Here is a 23,574-nt window from a genome sequence, read left to right on the forward strand (position 1 = left end):
CTCTATCCTTGTTACGAGTGGGGAGTGAGAGCGGAGCTGCGGGATATAGAGGACACCCTGGTGAGAGCCTCATCTATAGTCGAAGAGGGGAACCCCCGTTCCATAAAGAATGAGGACATCTCCGATGCCCTGGTTTGGAACACCTCATCCTGGGTGCAGATGCGGCGTAGACAGAGGAATTAGGAATAGAGGATAGAGTCCTTACAGGAAGCAGGGTGGAAAGAAGTGCAGTCCAGATAGCCGTGAGAGTCAGTGGGTTTGTAGTAAATGGCGGTCAGTAGTCTATTTCCTACAATGGAGGTAGTTAGGTCTAGAAACAGCAGGGAGATGTCGGAAATGGTTCTGGTGAATTTGAGTGTCGGATGGAAGTTAGTGGTGAAATGGATGAAGTCAGTGAGTTCTGCATGGGTGCAGGAGGTAGCACCAATGCAGTCGTCAATGTAGCGGAGGTAGAGTTTGGGGATAGAGCCACGGTACGCCTCGAACAAAGATTGTTCGACGTACCCTACAAAGAGGCAGGCAAAGCCTTGGATTTGGAGGAAATGGGAGGAGTCAAAGGAAAAGTTGTTTAGGGTAAGGACCAGCTCCGCTAGGCGGAGGAGAGTATTTGTAGACGGAGATTGGTTGGTTTTGTGGTCGAGGAAGAAACGGAGAGCTTTAAGACCCTCCTGGTGGGGGATGGAGGTGTAGAGTGACTGGACATCCATGGTGAAGATGAGGGAATGGGGGCCTGGAATACAAAAGTCATGGAGGAGACGAAGAGCATGTGAGGTGTCTTGGACATAGGGTGGGAGGGATTTGACCAGGGGAGGGGGATTGGATGGAATCGAGGTATGTGGGAAATAAGTTTGGCAGGACAAGAACAAGCAGAAACAATGGGTCTGCCATGACAGTCAGGTTTGTGGATTTTAGGGAGAAGGTAATATCGGGCCATGCGGGGCTGGGGAACGACGAGGTTGGAGGCTTGGGAGGGCAGGGAACCGGAAGTGATAAAGCCCATGATGGTGTTTGAGATAATGGCCTGGTGCTCATCTGTGGGGTCATGGTCCATGGATAGGTAGGTGGAGGCGTCTGGCCTCAGATAACTTATAAATGGATCAGTAGAAATCTGACAAGAGTCCCAAAGGATATAATAACAAGGCAGGGCTCTCACTTAACTTTTTTTCCCTGTTGCCATCTGGGCAACCGTGGCAGCTTTTTAGGTTGCCAAATGACAGTTTAGGTGGTCATTTAAGATGGCTTGCATGACGCGTGCTCGGACGAAGTGCGTAGTTACCAGTCGGAATTATGCTCAATGAAGCATTCACATATTATTTCTGCTTCAAATAAAATCACAAACTAACATATTCACCAATCGAGACCGGATATATACTACAATGACATGCAGCAAAATTATAATACAGTATCTCAACTCTTTTTGCACATTGCATTTAATGCAATTTTTATTATTTCTTTCCACTTCCAAACAAAAATGTGGTTGGATTATTCAGCGTATGATCAACCTGTGTCAATAAATCCTGGACCTTGATAACATATATGCTTAACCATGCACACTACAGATTGATGCAAGCATGTTTTCTGTGAAGGACCGAAAATTATCATGACATGGCCATAGCATGGGTCGTTATTGCTATTGGTACAGAAACACTCTCACTTCCCACATAATTTATCCACAATAAAATATACAGGTTACAAGGAATTTTCTAAAGCCATTTTATGATAATAGCTGTTAAAACTGACTATACCCATCTGACAGGTTAAACATTACACTAACAAGAGACATAAATGCAGCAAATGTTATTTTGGTAATATATTTAAAGGTGTCAAGATGCCACATTACTGGACATTCAGATTAGATGTATGTGTTGTGAACAGCAATGAAGATACCCAGTTTGTAAGCAACAATTTTTTTTTAAATTGTTGATAAACGCTGTTTCCATCATTCCCACTTCAGAATTAACGTTAACATTTCAACTGAAATATCTCCTGACCAAATTTGTGATGTATATGACTGCAGAAGTAAAACCTGGATAAATCCAACGTATAGTTGTGAATGTTGCTCAATAACTACAGTACTGATACTCCATATTAAGAGCATTGATTTGCCATTAAAATGAATTCTGTAATAATGTGTCAACGGTAGCAGTGACAATCGAACACTGCGGTTTTACTGTTTCACGTGTTCACAATTTAATGGAGCAGCCGCTGCTGTGCGGGGCCCGACATTCGCTCCAACCCTCCGTCGCGCCACACTTAGCATCTTTCCCACAGCCGTCACCGACACAAAACGTCACGTTCCTTTTCTCCAGAGATGCTGCCGGACCCACGGAGTTACTCCAGTTTTTTGTGTCTATCTTCGGTATAAACCAAGTTGCTAGCCGGGCAAAATCAGGGCGGGCGGGGTGTGGGAGGAGGAGGAGATGGAGCCGCCGCTGCTGTGCGGGGCCCGACATTCGCTCCAACCCTCCGTCGCGCCACACTTAGCATCTTTCCCACAGCCGTCGCTGAGACAAAACGTCACGTTCCTTTTCTCCAGAGATGCTGCCGGACCCACGGAGTTACTCCAGTTTTTTGTGTCTATCTTCGGTATAAACCAAGTTGCTAGCCGGGCAAAATGACTCGCCGTTTAGGTTGCCTGGCGGTGTCAGTGACACCCGGGCAACCGCTAATTTCGAGTCCTGCCAGGCCGAGTCTGCGACAGAGGGTGAAAGAACCAACACAAAGAATTAAGTTACCTGATTGCATCCTCACCAATGATGCTGATTTTTTTTCTTCACAAAAGCATTTAAGCAAAAATGATCAGCACACACTCCTTGAAGATCTCCCATATGGTCTAGCAGTTAGGATTCCTGGTTTTCACCCAGGCGGCTGGGGTTCGACTCCCAGTTTGGGAATTGAATGTTTGCAGGTTTGACAGATTTGCAGGTTAATTGGCTTCAGTAAAGATTGTAAATTGTCCCGTGTGTATTTAGAATATTGTGTTCAGTTCTGGGCATCATGTTATAGGAAAAAGGTTCAGTAAAGATCTACGAGGATGTTGCTAGGACTAGAGGGTGTGAAGGGGAGGTGAAGTAGGCTGTGTCTCTATTCCATGGAGTGTAGGAGGATGAGGGTAGATCTTATAGAGGTATACAAAATCATATGAGGAATAGATTGGGTAGATGCACAGAGTCTTTTACCCAGAGTAGGGGAATAGAGGACCAGAGGACATAGGTTCAAGGTGAAGGGGAAAAGATTTAATAGGAATCCGAGGAGTAACTTTTTCCACAGAGGGTGGTGGGTGTATGGCACAAGCCAGAGGAGGTTGTTGAGGTTGGGACTATCCCATAGTTTAAGAAACAGTTGGACAGGTACATGGATAGGACAGGTTTGGAGGGTTATGGACCAAGCGCAGGCAAGTGGGAGGCTAGGGTAGCTGGGACATTGTTGGCCGGTGTGGGCGTGTGGGCCAAAGGGCCTGTTTCCACACTGTATTACTCTATGACACTATGTAGGATACCGTTAGTGTATGGGGATCACTGATTGGTACAGGCTTGTTGGGCTGAAGGGCCTATTTCCACACTATTTCTAAATCAAACTAAACAAAGTCTGATTTTCATTCAGTGGAACTGTCCACCATGTTGTGTGGCTTAAAGCAAAGTCTTATCTGATAAAACAATAAACAGTGAATGTCTCGAATGCCATAAATATAACAGCAATTAAGGATAGTCATAAATAATGGATCAGTACCCAGCTTTGCAATCTTGTCCAATCTGGTTCTGAATAGACAGGTAAGCACACTGGCAATATGGAGAAGCTATTTCAGAAACAATCTCAAGAGAACTGGAGCCCAATACTTGCCAAAGGCTTGAATTACCTACCATCTTCAGTCATAAATTACAAATTGGTGATCCATTTGGACCCGATATCACAATTACAGCATAAACAAGTCTTTAGCCAATTTGCCTCGCATAACATGATAAAAGATTTAGCAAAAGCTGCAAGACCAAATCGTATGCTGCTTTAGAGCAGAAGACCCGTGAGAAAATGTTTCTCATTATCCTATCCGTCCCTCCATCCCAAGGAAAATAAACTCAGCCTCTCTAGTCTCCCATCATCACAGAAATGTCCCATCCTTGGGAACATCCTGATAAATCCATGTGCACCCTCTCCAATGCATGCACATCCTTCCTGTAGTGCGGTTGCCCGAACTGCACCACATCCTTAAAACTGTGGCCTAATTTAAGTTAGGTCCGAGTGTTCTGTGTTTGTATTTTATTGCTATCTATTGATTATGTCGATCTTTGCTTTCACTAAAATGACACAACGTGCTGAAGTAACTTAGCAGGTCAGAAGCATCTCTGCAGAATACAGATAGATGACATTTTGGGTCAGGGCCCTTCTTCAGAATTACTAGGTATCATTACATGGTTTCAGGAATCCAACTAGAGAGTTTAGATCTTGAGTACAAAGCAGCCTTCAGCAATTCCCCAAAACATATTGAATTTTTAAATATAATCTACTGACTATTTTTCCAAAGCATCAATCAAACAATAGGATATTGTATTCATTACAGCAAATAGTGTACAACCATCTCAATTTACAAGAGCATCTGAATTAGAAACCATTTAGAATCTAGGCAAGAGTAAAAATCAGGAGATGTACCTGATCCAGACTTTTGATGGTTTTCAGATGTTTTGGCTGGTGATGTGCATGAAAACTTCGATGCCAAAGGTAAAACCTCTGGTATAGTTTGTAAATCAGTGCCCAAAGAGGTGTTCTTCTTGTCATGTAGTTTTAAAGAATCTTGAACAGAGTATAGGAATTTCCGTGAATGTCCCTTTAGGGTAGAAAGCAAGAAACTATGTTCTTCTCCAGCTCCTTGAACCTTTGTTGAATCCAGAACCAGTGAGGTACTTCTAGAAGCTATAGGCTGATTGGATTTGTCATCATCATTTACAGAATCCGTTAAACTAGCTTTGTGATCTTTCAAAGTAGCCAATGGCTTTATTTTGCGTATTTCACTTGCAAGATCATCGACTTCTGCCTGTTTTCTTTCCATCTTGCGAGAGGCAAATGATCCAAGCGCTACATTTTCTGAATCGGAACCAATTTTACGCTCAGCAGATAGATGCATTTGCAATGAATCACTAATTAGTAAACAATTTCTGCAAGGAATTTCAACATCAGCTAGTTTCAACAGTGGAAATCTATCACAAGTACAATTAGGTGAACTGGATTTTGCTTCTGATTTAGAATTATTTATGCTTTTATCAATGGTTTTAAAATCTTCAGCAACTTTACAATAATTAAACTGATTCTCTGTTACTTTACATGCTGAAGAACAAGGCTCTGAACATGCTACTGAACTGATTTCTTCACTTGAGATGCAACTGGATCCTTTATTCAGATCTTTTCCCAACATGTTCTCTAGTTGCTGGTGACCAACATTTTCATTTGAAACAAATACTGTATTCCCTGTGTTACTCAAACACAATGCATTTGTAGAAGGATCTACATTGTGAAAGCCTCTATTAATCATCTGGCTTTCATTGAGTTCAGAGAGATTTAGCTGTGACCAGTCAGACAATGAAGATATATTGCAGTTTGATAACTCCTCTGAGCTTCTGTCATACACGTTTTGATCGACAGACATATCGCTATTCAGGAAAACTCCTTTCATATTGCAGTCTTTACCAGAATTAACAGCTAAAGTATTAGAAACTATATGAATGTCTGAATCAGCTGCAATGCTCTGCGAAATATAATATTCAGATGTTTTAGAGGGCAAGGATTTGACACCGTCTATCTTCAAATTATTCACTTCTACTTTGTTCTTTGTCTTTACATCATTGGGTTTTGCTCCTCGTAGTTCCAAAGATGTACACTCAGTGAAAGGTACAACTTCATTAGGCACAGTCTGCTTTCCATCTCTATAGTTTCTGCTCTCATTAACCAAGTTATGCGGTCCATCTTCAGGTTCTAAAAGCATGCAAAAAAAAAAAAAAAAACCTTAAACGTCTAAAATCAACAAAGCATACTCGGAGGGGTCGCAAATATGTCATCCTACAGATTCTACACAATTTTGTTTCAAACCCATTATTCTTTCCCAAACGTAAAGGGATAAAAAGGTGCTGGAAGTGCATTAACATGCAAAAATACCAGGAACTACACTGACTTTAATTCTCCTTGATCATTTTCAATTAACTTGGTTAAAAGTAAGGATAAGACGAGTACACAGGGCAAGGCCAAAATCAGGCTCCGCTATAATTTCTCCTGCCCCACTCAGCACCCTATCCTTGTATTACACTCCATACATTGTACACACCAAATAGTTGGTAATCATGGAAAGTGATCTGTTTGTGGAAGCACACTCTTCCTCCCAGTAATCAGCCAAATTACTGTGGTGGTAAGTCCCCTGCTTTTGTTTCATTTCCTCCTCCTCTAAACATATGATCTTGCTCAACCTGCTGAATGCAGTTTCTTCATTAGCTATCATTTCCCAAACATTTCTCCCAGAAATAACTTCAACTTTCCTCCTTGAGATTCTGCATTAAGTGACTCTTCAGCAATTTGAACCTTTGTTTTCCCCACTGTCAGCCTTAATCACAGTCACGGCCTCTCCCTAGTCCAAATCATAGGCAAGCCTTTAAATTATTCCTTATCTCTTAAATTGCAATGTAGAAAAATTGCAATGTGGAAGAGAAACAATTATACTTACTATAACTTTGATGAACCCCTTCAATTTCTTCATTTTCCGCCTCCCCAATTACAGGCAGTGTACGTTGTCCAAAAGCAAATGCATCGTGCTGTATATTTAAGTTACTGTGCAATAGCTGTGAGCAAATTAATTATTAGAATGTTAATAATAAGCACCTTTTTATTAAAAGTTAATTTCCTTTTTAAAACCTACATATAGTGAAATGTTTTTTAATTTCAGTTTAAAAGCAAGTCAACGTTATAAGTGGAAGTATATAATTTGTTTAACAGCTTGTTTTTATTCCAGCATATTACTGGTTGCCAAATTCAGCAATCTAGTAGTTCAGTATATTAAAATCTCAGGCGCTTACTACAAATGTCTTTGTGTTTACCCAAAGTATTCATTTTTACAATTCAATTAAGCATACAAGGAAATAGAAAGGAACGGAAAAGGTTACCCTTGCTCCCATTTCTCATGATCTTAATTATTTCTGGGTTAATTTAAATGTGATATTAATCTCAGTTGAAGGCAACAAGGGGAGATAGTTGCAAAGAACTATTTATAATCGGACATAATCTTGAACTAAATGTTATACCTTTATCCGTGCACTGTAGATGGCTTGATTGTAATCATGTAGTCTTTAATCTGACTGGATAGCAAGCAAACAAAAGCTTTTCACTGTACCTCGGTAGATGTGACAATAATAAACTAAACTAAGGGACTGCTCGTTTTAAACAGAGGTGCATACATTTATTCAGAATAGCAAATCTCTGGAATTCTTTGCCTCAGAGGATGAAGAATAGATCATTTGAAATATTTAGGGTGTAGAGTGATAACTATTTGAAAGATCCAAGGAACAGAGTTGTGGGGATCTACCGGAGAAGAGCATTTGAAGCCAGCATATCAGCCTTGTCACACTGAATAGCAGGGCAGGCTTGCAGGTCTGGTTGCCTACTCCTGCTCCTATTTTGTTCTGTTTTCCAGTGTAAACGGGCATAAGAATATACCATTTTAAAGCACAATTTTATAATGTCTTATTTTTTACACTTGATTGGGTACACTTGATTTCACTTAATTCATCAAAATCATTTTTCTACAGAAAAATCCGTTAAGTACAACTGCGTTGAACTGAAATGCCCAAGGCTACCACAGAATATGTATATATTTTGGCTTTTCTCCAGGCGCTCCAGTTTACTCCCACTTTCCAAATAGGTTGGAGTGGACAAATCCGGGCAAGTGATAGGTGGATAGATGAGACGGGGGGGGGTGGAGAATGTGAGAGATGGGGATAGTAACAAAGGTTAGAGGTGAAATAGAGACAAAAGTCAGATAAGGAAGGAAGAGTTAAAAAACTAGAGGGAGGCATATGGTTGGAAGGGGACAGGGGGAGGGGGATTGAGGGGGAGGCTTAGAGGGAAGTGGCAGACAGGTAGGAGTGTATTAGCTGAATGAAATAAACTGCGACCGGATAGGAGAAAGTTGTGCACATGGGAGGAGAATGAGAAGAAGGGGGGTGGGTCAGGAGGTTTATTTGAAATTGGGGAATAATTGTTCATGTCATAGAAACATAGAAAATAGGTGCAGGAGTAGGCCATTCGGCCCTTCGAGCCTGCACCGCCATTCAATATGATCATGGCTGATCATCCAACTCAGTATCCTGTACCTACCTTCTCTCCATACCCCCTGATCCCTTTAGCCACAAGGGCCACATCTAACTCCCTCTTAAATATAGCCAATGAACTGGCCTCAACTACCTTCTGTGGCAGAGAATTCCACAGATTCACCACTCTCTCTGTGTAAAAAAGTGATTTTCTCATCTCGGCCCTAAAAGACTTCCCCCTTATCCTTAAACTGTGACCCCTTGTTCTTGACTTCCCCAACATTGGGAATAATCTTCCTGCATCTAGCCTGTCCAACCCCTTAAGAATTTTGTAAGTTTCTATAAGATCCCCCCTCAATCTTCTAAATTCTAGCGAGTACAAACCGAGTCTATCTAGTCTTTCTTCATATGAAAGTCCTGCCATCCCAGGAAACAGTCTGGTGAACCATCTCTGTACTCCCTCTATGACAAAAATGTTTTTCCTCAGATTAGGAGACCAAAACTGTACGCAATACTCCAGGTGTGGTCTCACCAAGACCCTGTGCAACTGCAGTAGAACCTCCCTGCTCTTATACTCAAATCCTTTTGCTATGAATGCTAACATACCAACATACCTGCTGCACCTTTACTTTCTTTCTTCAAAAAAACTGAGAAACTCAGCGGGTGCAGCTGCATCTATGGAGCGAAGGAAATGCATCGGGCCGAAACTTTCTATTTCCTTGACTGGCTGTGAGTTTCTCCATGTAACCTTCATTCCCAGCATCTCAGTTGCATCTAAACACCCTTTTCCTGAATCGGTACCATGACACCCAGGTTCGTTGATCTCCCCTTTTCCTAATCGGTCACCATTCAGATAATGGTCTACTTTCCTGTTTTTGCCACCAAAGTGGATAACCTCACATTTATCCACATTATACTGCATCTGCCATGCATTTGCCCACTCACCGAACCTATCCAAGTCACCTTGCAGCCTCCTAGCATCCTCCTCACAGCTAACATTGCCCCCCAGTTTCATGTCATTCGCAAACATGGAGATGTTGCATTCAATTCCCTCATCCAGGACCTTGGGTTGTAGGCTACCAAAGTGAAATATGAATTGCAGTTTGCATGTGGCCTCACTCTTGCAGTGGAGGAGGTGATATTAGCATCTAGAGGGATAGCACTGGAGTTGTGACCAGGTCAACAAATGATTCACACCCAGTTTTATTAATATGGAACCCAATTCCAGTTCCCGACAACACAAAATTTCGTTGCACACCAAACCATTTTGTGATTTGGGATAATGAAATGATAGGTATGGGAACAACATTAAATAGGTAAACTCTCAGATTTAACATTCTGCAACAAAGTGGGTGGCTGGGTTCTCCAGTGAGAATATTCCCTACATAAGTGTGCACATCCAACCCAGAGGAAGCTTGGGCCATAACTGTTAAAAATGGATAACTATTTGCAAGTCCCAAACAACAAATCGATCCTCATCATCATTAAGGATTTTGATTAATGACAATGTGCAGCCTGAAACTAGAATTTTTGAAATATCATAACCCTGTTATTCCTAAACATTCAGTAATGCGCACACACACACAAGCATACCTGAGGCACTTGTATTTCCTTAGCCTTGTCTTGATGAAAATCAATTTCTTTGGCTGAAAAAAAAAATGAAGAAATTAGCATAATTAGCACACAACTATTTAGAAAGAATTAAAGTGAGAGCCTATTTCAACCCCCTCCAGTAGTCATTCCCGATCTGGAAGTTGCTATAACCATACTCTTAACGCAATACCAGAGCAGAATATTTACGTTCACACTGCAGTTTCAGTGTTCAAACACGAGTTAATTGTCAAGAATTAATTGCTGAGCTTTCTACCTAAAAAAACAAAGGTTTGATTGACATAATCATCAGAGACCCACACCACCGGGGCCACGCTCTCATTTCTCTCCTGCCAATGGGGAAAAAGGTATAGGAGCCTGAAAACTGTGACGTCCAGACACAAACGCTTTTTTGTTGCTCATTATATTGTGAAGTGTCAGAGTGCACATTTTAATAATTATTGGCATAAAACTCTGTATCGTAGGTAATTTTAAAAAGGACACCAAATATGGAGTAAATCAGTGGGTCAGGCAACATCCCTGGAGATCATGCATTGGTGATGTTTCAGGTCGAGGCTCCCTTCAGACATGATGTTTCTGGTCTTGACCCAAAACATCACCCATGCATGTTCTCCAGGGTTACTACCTGATCCGTTGAGCTACTCCAGCACTTTGTGTTTAGTTTAGTTTAGAAATACAGCGCAGAAACAGGCCCTTTGGCCCATGGAGTCAGCACCGACCAGCGATCCCCACACACGAACACTACCCTACACTGTCAAGGGACAACTTTACAATTATACCAAGCCAATTTACCTACAAACCTGTACGTCTTTGGAGTGTGGGAGGAAACCGAAGATCTCGGAGAAAACCCATGCAGGTAACGAGGAGAATGTACAAATTCCGTACAATCACCCATAGTCAGTTTTCGAACCGGGTTCCTGGCGCTGTAAGACAGTAGCTCTATCGCTACGCCACTGTCTTTTTTTGCAAGCCTGCAACTGCACTTCCTTGTTTCTACCACAAACATTCAATGAGAAAAAAACTAACAGCGCTCCAAAGCCTTTGCAGAATTTTGCATACCATTACTTTGTCACTATTCATGGTAAAAATTTATTTTGTAAGCTTACCTTTACATATAATAACTGTTGGAGTTAACGATGGAGGAGTTGCTAATGAACTAGTCCAAGACATGTCTGGATCCACCTCGGCTCCAAGGCTTTCCAAAATCTGTTCCGAGATGACCTAGTTTTGAAATAATATTTGCAACATTTTCCTTTAAAATAGAAAAAATAGAAAAGAAAAATCAAACAAAAAGTCCTTACCTTAGTTGACACTGGAGGACTGAGAAATGAACCTCCATCGTCTGAAAGAAAATTATGAATGTAATCATGAACATTTTGCACTTTGGTGTGAATTTAATTTTCAGAAAACTACAAAGCATTGAATGATTGCAATATACGGCATGGAAACAGGCCTATCGGCCAACCATGTCCACGTTGATCATCGATCACCCGTTCACATTAGTTCTATGATATCCCGCTTTCTCATCCGCTCCCTGCACATTAGGAGTAATTTTTCCAGAGGCCAATTAACCTACAAACCTGCATGATTTGGAATGTTGCAGGAAACCAACATGGTCACAGGGAGAAAGTGCAAACTCCACTCAGACAGTGACCGAGGTCAAGATCGAACTGGAATTCTGGTGTTGTGAGACAGCGGCTCTACCAACTGCGCCACTCGGTTGCATGATTCAGTTTTAATGGGAAATTGCTTGAGTGAAAAAAATGTGATCTATTTAAGAAAAACCCTGATCTTAAAATTTAAAAAAGCTTAAAGGTTCTTTTTATCTTCAGTTGTATTACCAAACTTAAAATTGGACAAATCATTTTCAGATCTCGAACACACTTTACTGATCAACATTCTGAACCGCTTTGGGAATGCAATCACCTCACTATGGATTACTTTAGGAATCTAATAGAACATTTATTTACCTTGAATAGCCTGGATGAGCTGCGGAGTCCTGCAAGCACTTTTCAAGATGGCAGGGCTAGAATGATTAAAAGAAAATAATCTCTGATATGTTTTCATTAATTTGCACGCACTATTTCTATTGTGACAGGAACTAATCATATATCTTCAGGGTCACCCGTTTTTCAGCACTAAAAATTTTAATTGTGAATGAGTTACAAAAAAAACAACCTGAGTAAATACATCCAAAATATTTTTGTGAAACAAACCAATAATCCAATTAGAACTCAGAACTGTTGTCTACATCTTTATTTTACTGCTCATTTTGCAGACATACATCATACATCCATTGGCAATATTATAACTACAAAATCAAACATGAATTTACAGCTCCAAGAAGTAGCATCAACACATTGTAACTTCTCTATATTGTGAACCTCTATAGCCGAGCCAAAATGTTGCATAAAGCCATCAGACAAAAGCACGTGAATGCCAGGTCTGAAGAGCATTACTAGAAATAACGTAAAGTTCTGACTAAAACTGATGTGTCTTACTCTTCAACATGTAGAAATGGTGTGCCCACCACATGTTATTCATGCACTGCCATTAGCATTTTTATTCACACCAATAAACTTTAGTAGAAACAAAGAACTGCAGATGCTAGTTTATAAAAAAAAGACAAAGTGCTTGAGTAACTCAGCAGATCAGGCAACATCCATGGAGAACATCGAAAGGTTCTTAAGTGCGACTTCATCAATGTCTTGTACAACGTCTCTACTCAATACCCTATTGATGTTTTCTCCTGTACAGAGGTTTTCTCCTGTAAATCAAGGGTGAACAATCGGAGCAAAAATTCAAGCTAAACAGAGGAAAGTTTTGAAATTTGAGGAAAATATTTCCAAAGTTTTGGCTTGACTAGAATCACTGCCAGAAAGATGGAAAGCAAAAACAGCACATTGAAGTCCGAAGAAGGGTCCAGACCCGAAACGTAACCCATTCTTTTTCTCCAGAGATGTTGCCTGACCAACTGGGTTACTCCAGCACTTTGTGTCAATCTTTGGTATAAACTCGCATCTCCAGTTCTTTGTTTCAATATTTAAGTAGTTCTTGAGTAAGTAGTTCTCAGGTACTCTGCAGGCTTACACCTCAAGGAACTGGCAAGTATCCATTTAAATAGGAGGTACACAAAAAAGCTGGAGAAACTCAGCGGGTGCAGCAGCATCTATGAAGCGAAGGAAATAGGCAACGTTTCGGGCCGAAACCCTTCTTCAGACGTTTCGGCCCAAAACGTTGCCTGACCATATATGGATGGGAAGGGAATGATACAAGATACAAGATACATTTAATTGTCATTTGGACCCCTTGATGCCGTTTCTGCAGCCATACATTACAGACACATAGACCCAAGACACAACATAATTTACATAAACATCCATCACATTGCTGTGATGGAAGGCCAAATAAACTTATCTCTCCACTGCACTCTCCCCCCCCCGATGTCAGAGTCAAAGTCAAAGCCCCCGGCTGGCGATGGCGATTGTCCCGCAGCCATTAAAGCCACGCCGGGTGGTGCGAGGTCGCACACCGGGTTCTTGATGTTAGAGCCCCCGGCGTGCGCTCGCAGAGTCCCGTGGCCATTCCAAGCCGCGCGGGGCGGTGATATAGGCCCCGCTCCAGGAGCTCTTCAACCCCGCAACTCGGGCGGGGGAAGTCGCCGTTGCGAGAGCCCTGAAAAGCGGTCTCCCTCCAGGGACCCGCGGGCTCCCGGTGCCGCCGTCCACAGACCTGCCGTTGAAGCCTCCGACTCTCCGGTCGGGCCGCAGCAGCAGCAGCGCTCCTCCACCGCTCCGGACTTAGTCGTCGGCACCATCCTGGTCTCTTCTGTTGGAGGCCGCTATTGCAGCCCCAACGATAAAAGGTCGGGTCTCCCGTGCAGGGAGAGATTTAAAAAGTTTCCCCCCCCCCCCTCCCACCCCATCCCCACCCCAACAAAAAATAACAAAAACTACATAAAAAACATAGACAGAAAATATTTTAAAACGCGGACACACTGCAGAGGCCGCTGCTGACCAGAGTCGCGCCGCCCACCGGATGGAGGGTTATGGTCTGAGCGCAGGTATATAGGACTAGGGGAGATTATGTGTTCGGCACGGACTAGAAGGGTCGAGATGGCCTGTTTCCATGCTGTAATTGTTATATGGTTATATGGTAATATGGTTGCCTATTTCCTTCGCTCCATAGATGCTGCTGCACCCGCTGAGTTTCTCCAGCTTTTTTGTGTACCTTCGATTCTCCAGCATCTGCAGTTCCTTCTTAAACTCCATTTAAATAGTGCGTTTGACTGGTACAGACAGTTTAGTTGAATAAATTTGTCTGGACAGTCAATAGTCTGGAGTTCAAAAATTGACTCTAGAAAGAAGGCAGAACCATTGCACCAGCAGACAGAAGTCCAGTACATCTCTGGCATTAATCTTATCCTGGGAAAAAAAGCTAGTCTTTCATTCAAATATAGAAAATTAAATAAACGTACCTTTTCATTAAAGAAACATCAAGGACAGGATTTGGGGTTTTATGATGGTTTCCTTTGCATGGAGGGACAGTTCCTTGCACCAAAGCAGAAAAACGCTTTTCTGTTAAATGCAAATTTCCACCAATAATCTTATTACATCCGTTCATATTCACAATAAAATTGAAATCAATCCTCTTAGATGCAGTATTTTACAAGCTAACACGAACATCTAATTGTTATATGCAGATGTAACAAAAATAATTAATCCAGACTTCTCTTCACAATTTCCCAGCTAGGTTCTACAAGTGGAATTTCTCAAGATGGGGATGAGATATGAAGGACCACATTCCACCTGTTATTTGAAATTTGCAAGACTAGGTGGGACAGAAGATCTGAAGGGTCTCAGAGGATAATTATATATCAATTGTTGCAAGTTGTGTCACAGGTTAGAAAAGCCTCAAAGAAAGTCAAGACTGTTTAATTGTCATATGTATCGAACCAGAACAATGACATTAAAACTTGCAGCAGCACAACAGGTGTGTAAATACTGTACTCGATACACAAACAAAAAAAGTCCAATAAATAAGCAAAAAATATAGCGCAAAATAAAACTAGTGCAACCAGGCTGAAGAGTTTATTTCTCAGGGAATAGAAAAGTGCTGTGCTAAACCTGTATCAAACCCCAATAAGATCAGACTTTATTTACTGTGTTTTGTGTAGTTGAGAAAAGATTTGAATGAAATATGCTAGCATGGGCGGATGGGGTTACAGGGTGCATTTCTGTGCCTTATCTCCCACATAATTCTGTGCAAAATGGTTACCATTGTCAGAAGCTATAGAATATGATCATACTTGTTAGTATGGACAAGGTGGGCTTAAGGGCCTGTATCCATGCTGCATAGCTCTATGACTAGTCAAGTCAAGCCTAGAATGTCCCAAATCAGAACAATGAAATTCTTACTTGCAGCACCACAACAGATATGTAAACAATAAGCATCAAGGCAAGTTGTGATTATCACAAATACAAATACTTAACATTCAAATGTCAAGAAATCAAAAATATGCCATTGAGATCGTGAATTTACCATATATTAGATGCCGTACCTGTTATCATCCTACTTTGTTCATTCCTGTGATTGGGTGTACATACTGAAGGAGTTATCAAAGGGAAACCACTGAAGATCGATGGAGTGCAATCTAGCTGGCTATGCAAAGTTTGCTTCTGCCACGGTGTTTTGAAGTAATCATTGTTGTAACCAGGTGTAGCAGAATGGACGTCACCTCCATGCTGTTTAAACTGGCTAGAACACGCTGACAAAGTTAGTTCTTCAAACCAATTTTGACATAGCGGCCCCAAATCTGTAATGAAGAACAATTATTTTTTTTATTTTTTTAAACAATAAATGACAAGCGATATGATATTACATTTTAAAATAATATGGTTATGCAACAGAGTCTAAAACTACTGAACATTATTGTTTATTTCCTTTCATTTTCTTTTAATATTCATTAATCTACTGAACACTACTGAGCATCACTGGAGAACATGCATAAGTGACGTTTTGGGTTGAGACCCCTCGTCAACAAAATTATGAAATGCACACAGCAGATTTTGCTGTTTTGTTGGGGGTTTTTTTTAGTTTTTTTTTTTAAACTTAAGAATTACTCAAGTATATTGATTACTCAAGATTCTGCAACTGCAGTCTTGCATTTCCATTTTACTACACTGGAAACTCTCTTCAGAATATGCTCATTAAAATAAACCTCCTCCTCTCCCAGAGTATCATAAAGGACATTTCCCACCCCGGCACTCCCTGTTTGAACTGTTGCCGTCAGCCAGACGGTACAGATCTACAAGGACAAGGACGAACAGACTAAAAAAGTTTTTACCCCACTGCTATAAAAGCACTAAATGTAGCCGCCAAGTAAAAGAGGGGCCAGACATACGAAGGGAATGTGGTACACTGTGAAATCGACAGAAGGATGGAGGGTTGGGTGTTTATGCGTGCTATTTATTTTAGTTGTTTATCTTTTAATATTTTATCTTGTATGTATCGTTAGCTTTTAGAAATGTTTGAATGGTGCACTGACTGGCTGACATTTTTAAATTTCGTTGTACATGGTTCATGTTACAATGACAAAAAGAAACTATCCTATTCTATTCTATTCCCTGATGAGCGGTCTGTGAGACTCTCCCTCACTGCTCCCTGATTCCTACACCTCCCCTGCTCATCACCTCAATCCATCTCTCACCGAAGATAGACATAAACTGGGTGATAGACAAAAGGATGGGTGACGTTACAGATCTGGACCCTTCTTCAGACTGCCGAAGCATCACCCATCCTTTTACTCCAAAGATGCTGTCTGACCCACTGAGTTACCAGAGCACTTTGCCTATCTTTGGTAATACAACTGCAGTTCTTTGTTTCTCCAACCATCACCTACTGGTTCTTCCCTCACCTCTCCCCACCAAAGGTCTCCCTATACTCCATCAGTCCAAAGAAGGTCCCGAATCGCAACACCATCTTGACCATTTCCCTTCACAGATGATTTCCGCCAGCAATTTACATTTTACTCAATATTCCAGCATCTGTGGTCTTTCTCCAGATGTTACCACTGTACTGTTGAGCTAGTTTGTGGTAAATAGAACACGAGCTTACCTTCTTGACAGAGTACTGTGAAATCAAGCATTACTTGATTTGAATTCTGTTCTTTCATCTTCTTGAACTGAATATTACTCCTGCCCAATCCTAAAGCAGGTCTTTCTGTGAAAATGGAACATTTACATATAAGTTTTTTTCCATATCAGAAAAAGCAACAAAACAAAAAAACAAATGATAGAATGTAAAACAAAGAACAGTGCAGCACAAAAACAGGCCCTCCGGCCCACAGTGCCTGTGCTGAACATGATGCCAACACCATCACATATCTACCTGCATATAACCAAGAACCCTCCATTCCCTGCATATGCACATGATCCAATAGTCTTTGAAAAGCCACTATTGTATCTGCTTCAACTACCATGATCATAGTGAATGGTGGTGCTGGCTCGAAGAACCAAATGGCCTACTCCTGCACCTATTGTCACCCCTGTCAGCACCTATTGTCACCCCTGTCAGCTTAAAGCACAAGGCATTGGGGGTTCAGTATTGATGTGGATAGAGAACTGGCTGGCCAACAGGAAGCAAAGAGTAGGAGTAAATGGGTCCTTTTCACAATGGCAGGCAGTGACTAGTGGGGTACCGCAAGGCTCAGTACTGGGACCCCAGCTATTTACAATATATTTTAATGATCTGGATGAGGGAATTGAAGGCAATATCTCCAAGTTTGCGGATTACACTAAGCTGGGGGGCAGGGTTAGGTGTGAGGAGGATGCTAGGAGACTGCAAGGTGACTTGGATAGGTTGGGTGAGTGGGCAAATGTTTGGCAGATGCAGTATAATGTGGATAAATGTGAGGTTATCTATTTTGGTGGCAAAAATGGGAAAGCAGATTATTATCTAAATGGTGGCCGATTGGGAAAGGGGGAGATGCAGCGAGACCTGGGTGTCATGGTACACCAGTCATTGAAGGTAGGCATGCAGGTGCAGCAGGCAGTAAAGAAAGTGAATGGTATGTTGGCTTTCATAGCATAGCATACCAGAGGATTTGAGTATAGGAGCAGGGAGGTTCTACTGCAGTTGTACAGGGTCTTGGTGAGACCACACCTGGAGTATTGCGTGCAGTTTTGGTCTCCAAATCTGAGGAAGGACATTATTGCCATAGAGGGAGTGCAGAGAAGGTTCACCAGACTGATTCCTGGGATGTCAGGACTGTCTTATGAAGAAAGACTGGATAGGCTTGGTTTATACTCTCTAGAATTTAGGAGATTGAGAGGGGATCTTATAGAAACTTACAAAATTCTTAAGGGGTTGGACAGGCTAGATGCAGGAAGATTGTTCCCGATGTTGGGGAAGTCCAGGACAAGGGGTCACAGCTTAAGGATAAGGGGGAAATCCTTTAAAACCAAGATGAGGAGAACTTTTTTCACACAGAGAGTGGTGAATCTCTGGACCTCTCTGCCACAGAGGGTAGTTGAGGCCAGTTCATTGGCTATATTTAAGAGGGAGTTAGATGTGGCCCTTGTGGCCAAGGGGATCAGAGGGTATGGAGAGAAGGCAGGTATGGGATACTGAGTTGGATGATCAGCCATGATCATATTGAATGGCGGTGCAGGCTCGAAGGGCCGAATGGCCTACTCCTGCACCTAATTTCTATGTACCAGGCATTCACCGCCCTCTGTCTAAAAAAAACTTGCCCCACACATCTCCTTTAAGCTTTGCCCTTTTCACCTTAAAGCTACACTCTCCAGTATTTATTTTTCCATCCTGGGAAAACAATTCTGACTAGCCAGCCTATACACCGTAGTAGTTTTGAGGATACTTGTTAACTCATCATAAAAATCGAGCAAAGATACTATCAGGACTACTTTGGCATCAGTCACTTGGATATATTTTTACTTGGCATTATTGCTGATCAGAGTTGGCCTGATTATATTTTGTAGGCATCTGGTGAGTGAAAAACAGGATCTGTTGCCCCGTGCCCCCCCCCCCCCCCCCCCCCCCCCCCCGCGTGCAATAAGTGCCAAGCTTTAAAAGGAAACATATTTCAGTAATGTCTGGGAAAAAAATACGGTTAAAGTGGGTCAAAGACTTGGTATTTCCACAAGCAATCCACCTGCTTTCAGAAGTCTTTACATGGCTTACAATCGAAAGGTCAAGAGTTTGAATGCCCGGTTGGTCAATACGCCATCTATAAAGGCTGTTTGCTAAGCATCATTTCCACCGGCACACAATAAAATCCATTGCTTAACATGACTGCAATGCGGATAATTTAAATGTCTGTAGCAAATATATAAAATTATGAGAGATAGACAGTCCGAATGCTTTTTTCCCCAGGGTGGAAATATCAAAGACTGGTAGACTAGAGGCTTTAAGTGTGGCCCCTCGGTCATAGGTCACAGGGCCCGGTTACGCCCCCGCGACACGACAGGACCGGCGGCCGCTTTAAATCACCCCAACCCTCCCTCCCACCGCGGCGCTCCCTCCCTACCGCGGCGCTCCCTCACTCACTCCCTCCCCCCACCGCGGCGCTCCCTCACTCACTCACACATTGGACCCGCCGCGGCGCTCCCTCCCTCCCCGCCCGCGGCTCCCTCACTCACTCACATCCTGGAACCACCGCGGCGCTCCCTCCCTCCCCCTCCCCCTACCGCGGCGCGGCCTCACTCACTCCTCCCCCCCACCGCACTCTCCCTCACACATTGGACCCGCCGCGGCGCTCCCTCCCTCCACCGCGGCGCTCCCTCACTCCCCCCCCCCACCGCGGCGCTCCCTCACTCTCTCCCATCCTGCACCCACCGCGGCGCTCCCTCACTCACTCACTCCCCTTCTCCCCTTCCCTCACTCCCTCCTTCTCTCCCTCTCTCCTCCTCCCCCTCCCTCCCTCACTCTCTCTTTCCCCTTCCCCCCCCCTCCCCTCCCCTCCCTCCCTCCCCCCCCCACCGCGGCGCTCCCTCACTCACTCCCCTCCCCCCACCGCGGCGCTCCCTCACTCTCTCACATCCTGGACCCACCGCGGCGCTCCCTCACTCACTCACATCTTGGACCCGGCGCTCCCTCACTTCAGCTCAAAGAGCCTATAGCAGAGGATCTTTGCTTCAGCTTCCCGCCACGCTCGCGCCGCAGTCTCATTGGTCGATGTCGCGGCCCCGCCCCCATTACGTCAGCGGGTATGTGATCACATGGTCACCCGACCCACACACACAAACAAAGATCCTTGTATATCTAAATCTGAAGAAGGGTTTCGGGCCGAAACGTTGCCTATCTCCTTCGCTCCATAGATGCTGCTGCACCCGCTGAGTTTCTCCAGCTTTTTTGTGTAACATCCTATATAAGATCTTTGCCACAAATACCCACACCGAAAGATCCTAGAGGAGCAAGATAGACCACTCCTCGAAAAACGCGTAGTATCACGTGTGTGATCGGCGACGCCATTTTTTCGAGGCATTTATTGGGCTTCCCCCACACTGTCATGGCGTCCTGATCTAAATTTCATCTCACTGCTCTGCTATCAAATATTCTAATCGTAATTCTAAACGACCCGACCTGCCATTCTTTAGGTTCCCCAATAAAAAAGAAAGGTGAGAAAATATTTTTATTATTTTCAGTCGATATTCTGTGGTGAAAATGTTATTTTCTGTTCTCCCATCAACGGCCATTGGGAAACTGGGTTTGTCGGTACATTAGAAAGTTATTAGACTTATTTTTAATAGATCTTTACTCACTACAATAATAAAGTCAATTTTAACACTTCTGTACGTTTTTGGTTTTGTTCTTGTAAGGGATTGGTTTCCACAATATGGCCCGCGGACACATTAGGTCCAGTGACCAGGAGATTTTTCGAGCTCAGATTCAAGTCAGAGAATGGGCGGCTGTTACCCATTATATCCCTCGAATTGTCAAGACATCACAAGCAAAGATCACAAGCCCGCCGTGATGAAGGGTGCAATCAAATATTATACAACTCTGCTCTATCATCTTTGGTGCAATGGTGGGTCGGGGGGTTCGGTGGCGGCGGCGGCCGCAATCAAAGATACTAGTGGAGCTCTGCTCTATAATCTTTGGTCGGAATGGGACAGCTGCGCGTTATAATGTGCTATCACTTTCCACTCTCCCCCTCCCCTCCCCCTTCTCCCTCTCCCTCCCCCTTTTCCCCTCCCCCCCCTCCCCTTCTCTCCCCTTCTCCCTCCTTCTCCCTCTCCCCCTTCTCCCTCTCCCCCCTTCTCCCTCTCTCCCCTCTCTTCTCTCGCTCTCTCTCTTCTCTTGATCTCTCTCTCCCCCTCTCTTCTCTCGATCTCCCTCCCCTCTCTCCCTCCCTTCCATCTCTCCCTCCCTTACCTCTTCGTGAGAGTTGGCAGCTCTGCTATGCCTTGGGTCCAAAAGAGGATAGAAAGAAAATACTTAATGGTCTTTGTAAGAAGATTTTAATAAGCTCTTCTACATTTAAGGTAAATTGACATATTAGAGGCAAAAAGCATCTTCAGTATACAGGTCTCCACACAACTGAAAACAATTGCATTTAAGTGATATATCATCCATTGTTCAGGCATGTAGCACTACGTTACAATAAACTTCCTACATATTCCAGGAATGCATCTCATAAAAATGGGAGAGGCTTAAATGCATTGTAAAATCATAAATCCATGTTGACTTGGACTAATCCTTTTACTGCTATCCAAATGCCCCATTATTACATCTTTAATAATTGACTCCAGCATCTTTCACACCACCAAAGTCAGGCTAACTGGTCTGTAATTCCCCGTTTTCTCTCTCGCTCCTTTCTTGAAAAGTGGGATAGCATTAGCTATCCTCCAATCCACAGGAACTGATCGTAAATCTATCGATCGTTGGAAAATGATCATATGTATAAATATATATGTATGTGTATATACGCATGTATGTGTATATATGCATGCATATGTATGTATATATATATATATGTTTATATGTGTATGTATGCATATAAATGTATCCATATGTATGCGTGTATTTGTATGTGTGCATATGTATGTGTATACGTATGTATGTGTATGTATATATATATGTGTATATATAGTGTATATGTGTGTAATATATATATGCATATATGTATATATATATATATATGCATATATATATATATATATATGCATATATATATATATATATATATATATATATATGCATATATATATATATATATGCATATATATATATATATATATATATATATATATATATATATATATATATATGCATATATATATATATATATATGCATATATATATATATATATATATATGCATATATATATGCATATATATATATGTATATATATATATATATATATATATATATATGCATATATATATATATATATATATATGCATATATATATATATATATGCATATATATATGCATATATATATATATATATATATATATATATATATATGTGTGTGTGTGTGTATATATATATATATATATATATACATATATATATATGTGTGTGTGTGTATATATATATATATATAATATATATATATATATGTGTATGTATATATATATATATATATCATCTTACATAGACAATATAAATTATATAGTATGCATATTTATTTAAATATATAAATTGCTTCTGATCCATGAGAACAAATAAATTAAAACTTTATTTAAATATCTCTAACTTGCCTTCTCTCACACACAGATACACATTCATATAAATATATGAAATATGTATACGTTAAATTTAATTTTGTGCAGAAACTACGCAAAGGAGGGGGTTGTTCCCGCTACAAGATACTCGGGGATCTTTGCTTTGGATCAAAGATTATAGCGGAGCTATAATCTTTGCTTTGGATCTCAGCGGGTGGCATACCGGAAGTCGCGTGTCGCATTAAAAAATATAAATATAAAACACGTCAGTCCATTGGATTTCGGAGGAGTGGTCTATCTTGCTCCTCTAGGATCTTTGCCCACACCCACACAGACACCCACACCCACTCACGCAGACACACACACACAGACACACACACACAGACACACACACGCAGACACACACACACAGACACACCCACGCAGACACACCCACGCAGACACACCCACGCAGACAGACACACCCACACGCAGACACACACACAGATACACACCCACACGCAGCCACACACGGATACACACCCACATAGACACACCCACACGCAGACACACCCACACGCAGACCCACACACACAGATACACACACACACCCACACAGACACACCCACACGCAGACACACACACACACGCAGACACACACACACACAGATACAAACCCACAGACTCACACCGACACACACACACACACAGACACACACAGACACACACACCCAAGCATACAGACCACACACACACACACACAGTCCCACACAGACACACGTACAGTCCCACACAGACACATGCACAGACCCACACATACCCACAGGCACCAACACAGACACACACACACAGACTTACACAGCCCCGACACACAGTGCTGGAGACAGGGACACAGACTCCTACATAGAGTGCTCGGGACACAAACACACACACAGTGCTGGGGACACAGACCCCCACATATAGTGCTGGGGACAGACACACAGTGTGTAGGAAAGAATAGTAAGATTAAACAA

At 42.2% G+C, this 23,574-nt stretch overlaps 1 protein-coding gene across 1 annotated transcript in view; it reads right to left on the reverse strand.

Annotated features, from left to right (window-relative positions):
• brca2 (BRCA2 DNA repair associated) overlaps window positions 1-17,650 on the reverse strand; it is a 71,126-nt gene extending 53,476 nt beyond the window's left edge. The window contains 9 exon segments of the mRNA XM_055636859.1: window positions 4,645-5,961; window positions 6,701-6,815; window positions 9,873-9,925; window positions 10,997-11,111; window positions 11,192-11,232; window positions 11,861-11,916; window positions 14,368-14,467; window positions 15,451-15,705; window positions 17,007-17,650. Of these exon segments, the coding sequence (XP_055492834.1) occupies window positions 4,645-5,961; window positions 6,701-6,815; window positions 9,873-9,925; window positions 10,997-11,111; window positions 11,192-11,232; window positions 11,861-11,916; window positions 14,368-14,467; window positions 15,451-15,705; window positions 17,007-17,064 (2,110 nt within the window). The 5' untranslated portion in view covers window positions 17,065-17,650.
• Window positions 17,651-23,574: the final 5,924 nt, after the last annotated feature.

The sequence above is a fragment of the Leucoraja erinacea genome, chromosome 6, assembly GCF_028641065.1.
Source record: "Leucoraja erinacea ecotype New England chromosome 6, Leri_hhj_1, whole genome shotgun sequence".
Taxonomy (NCBI): Eukaryota; Metazoa; Chordata; class Chondrichthyes; order Rajiformes; family Rajidae; genus Leucoraja; species Leucoraja erinaceus.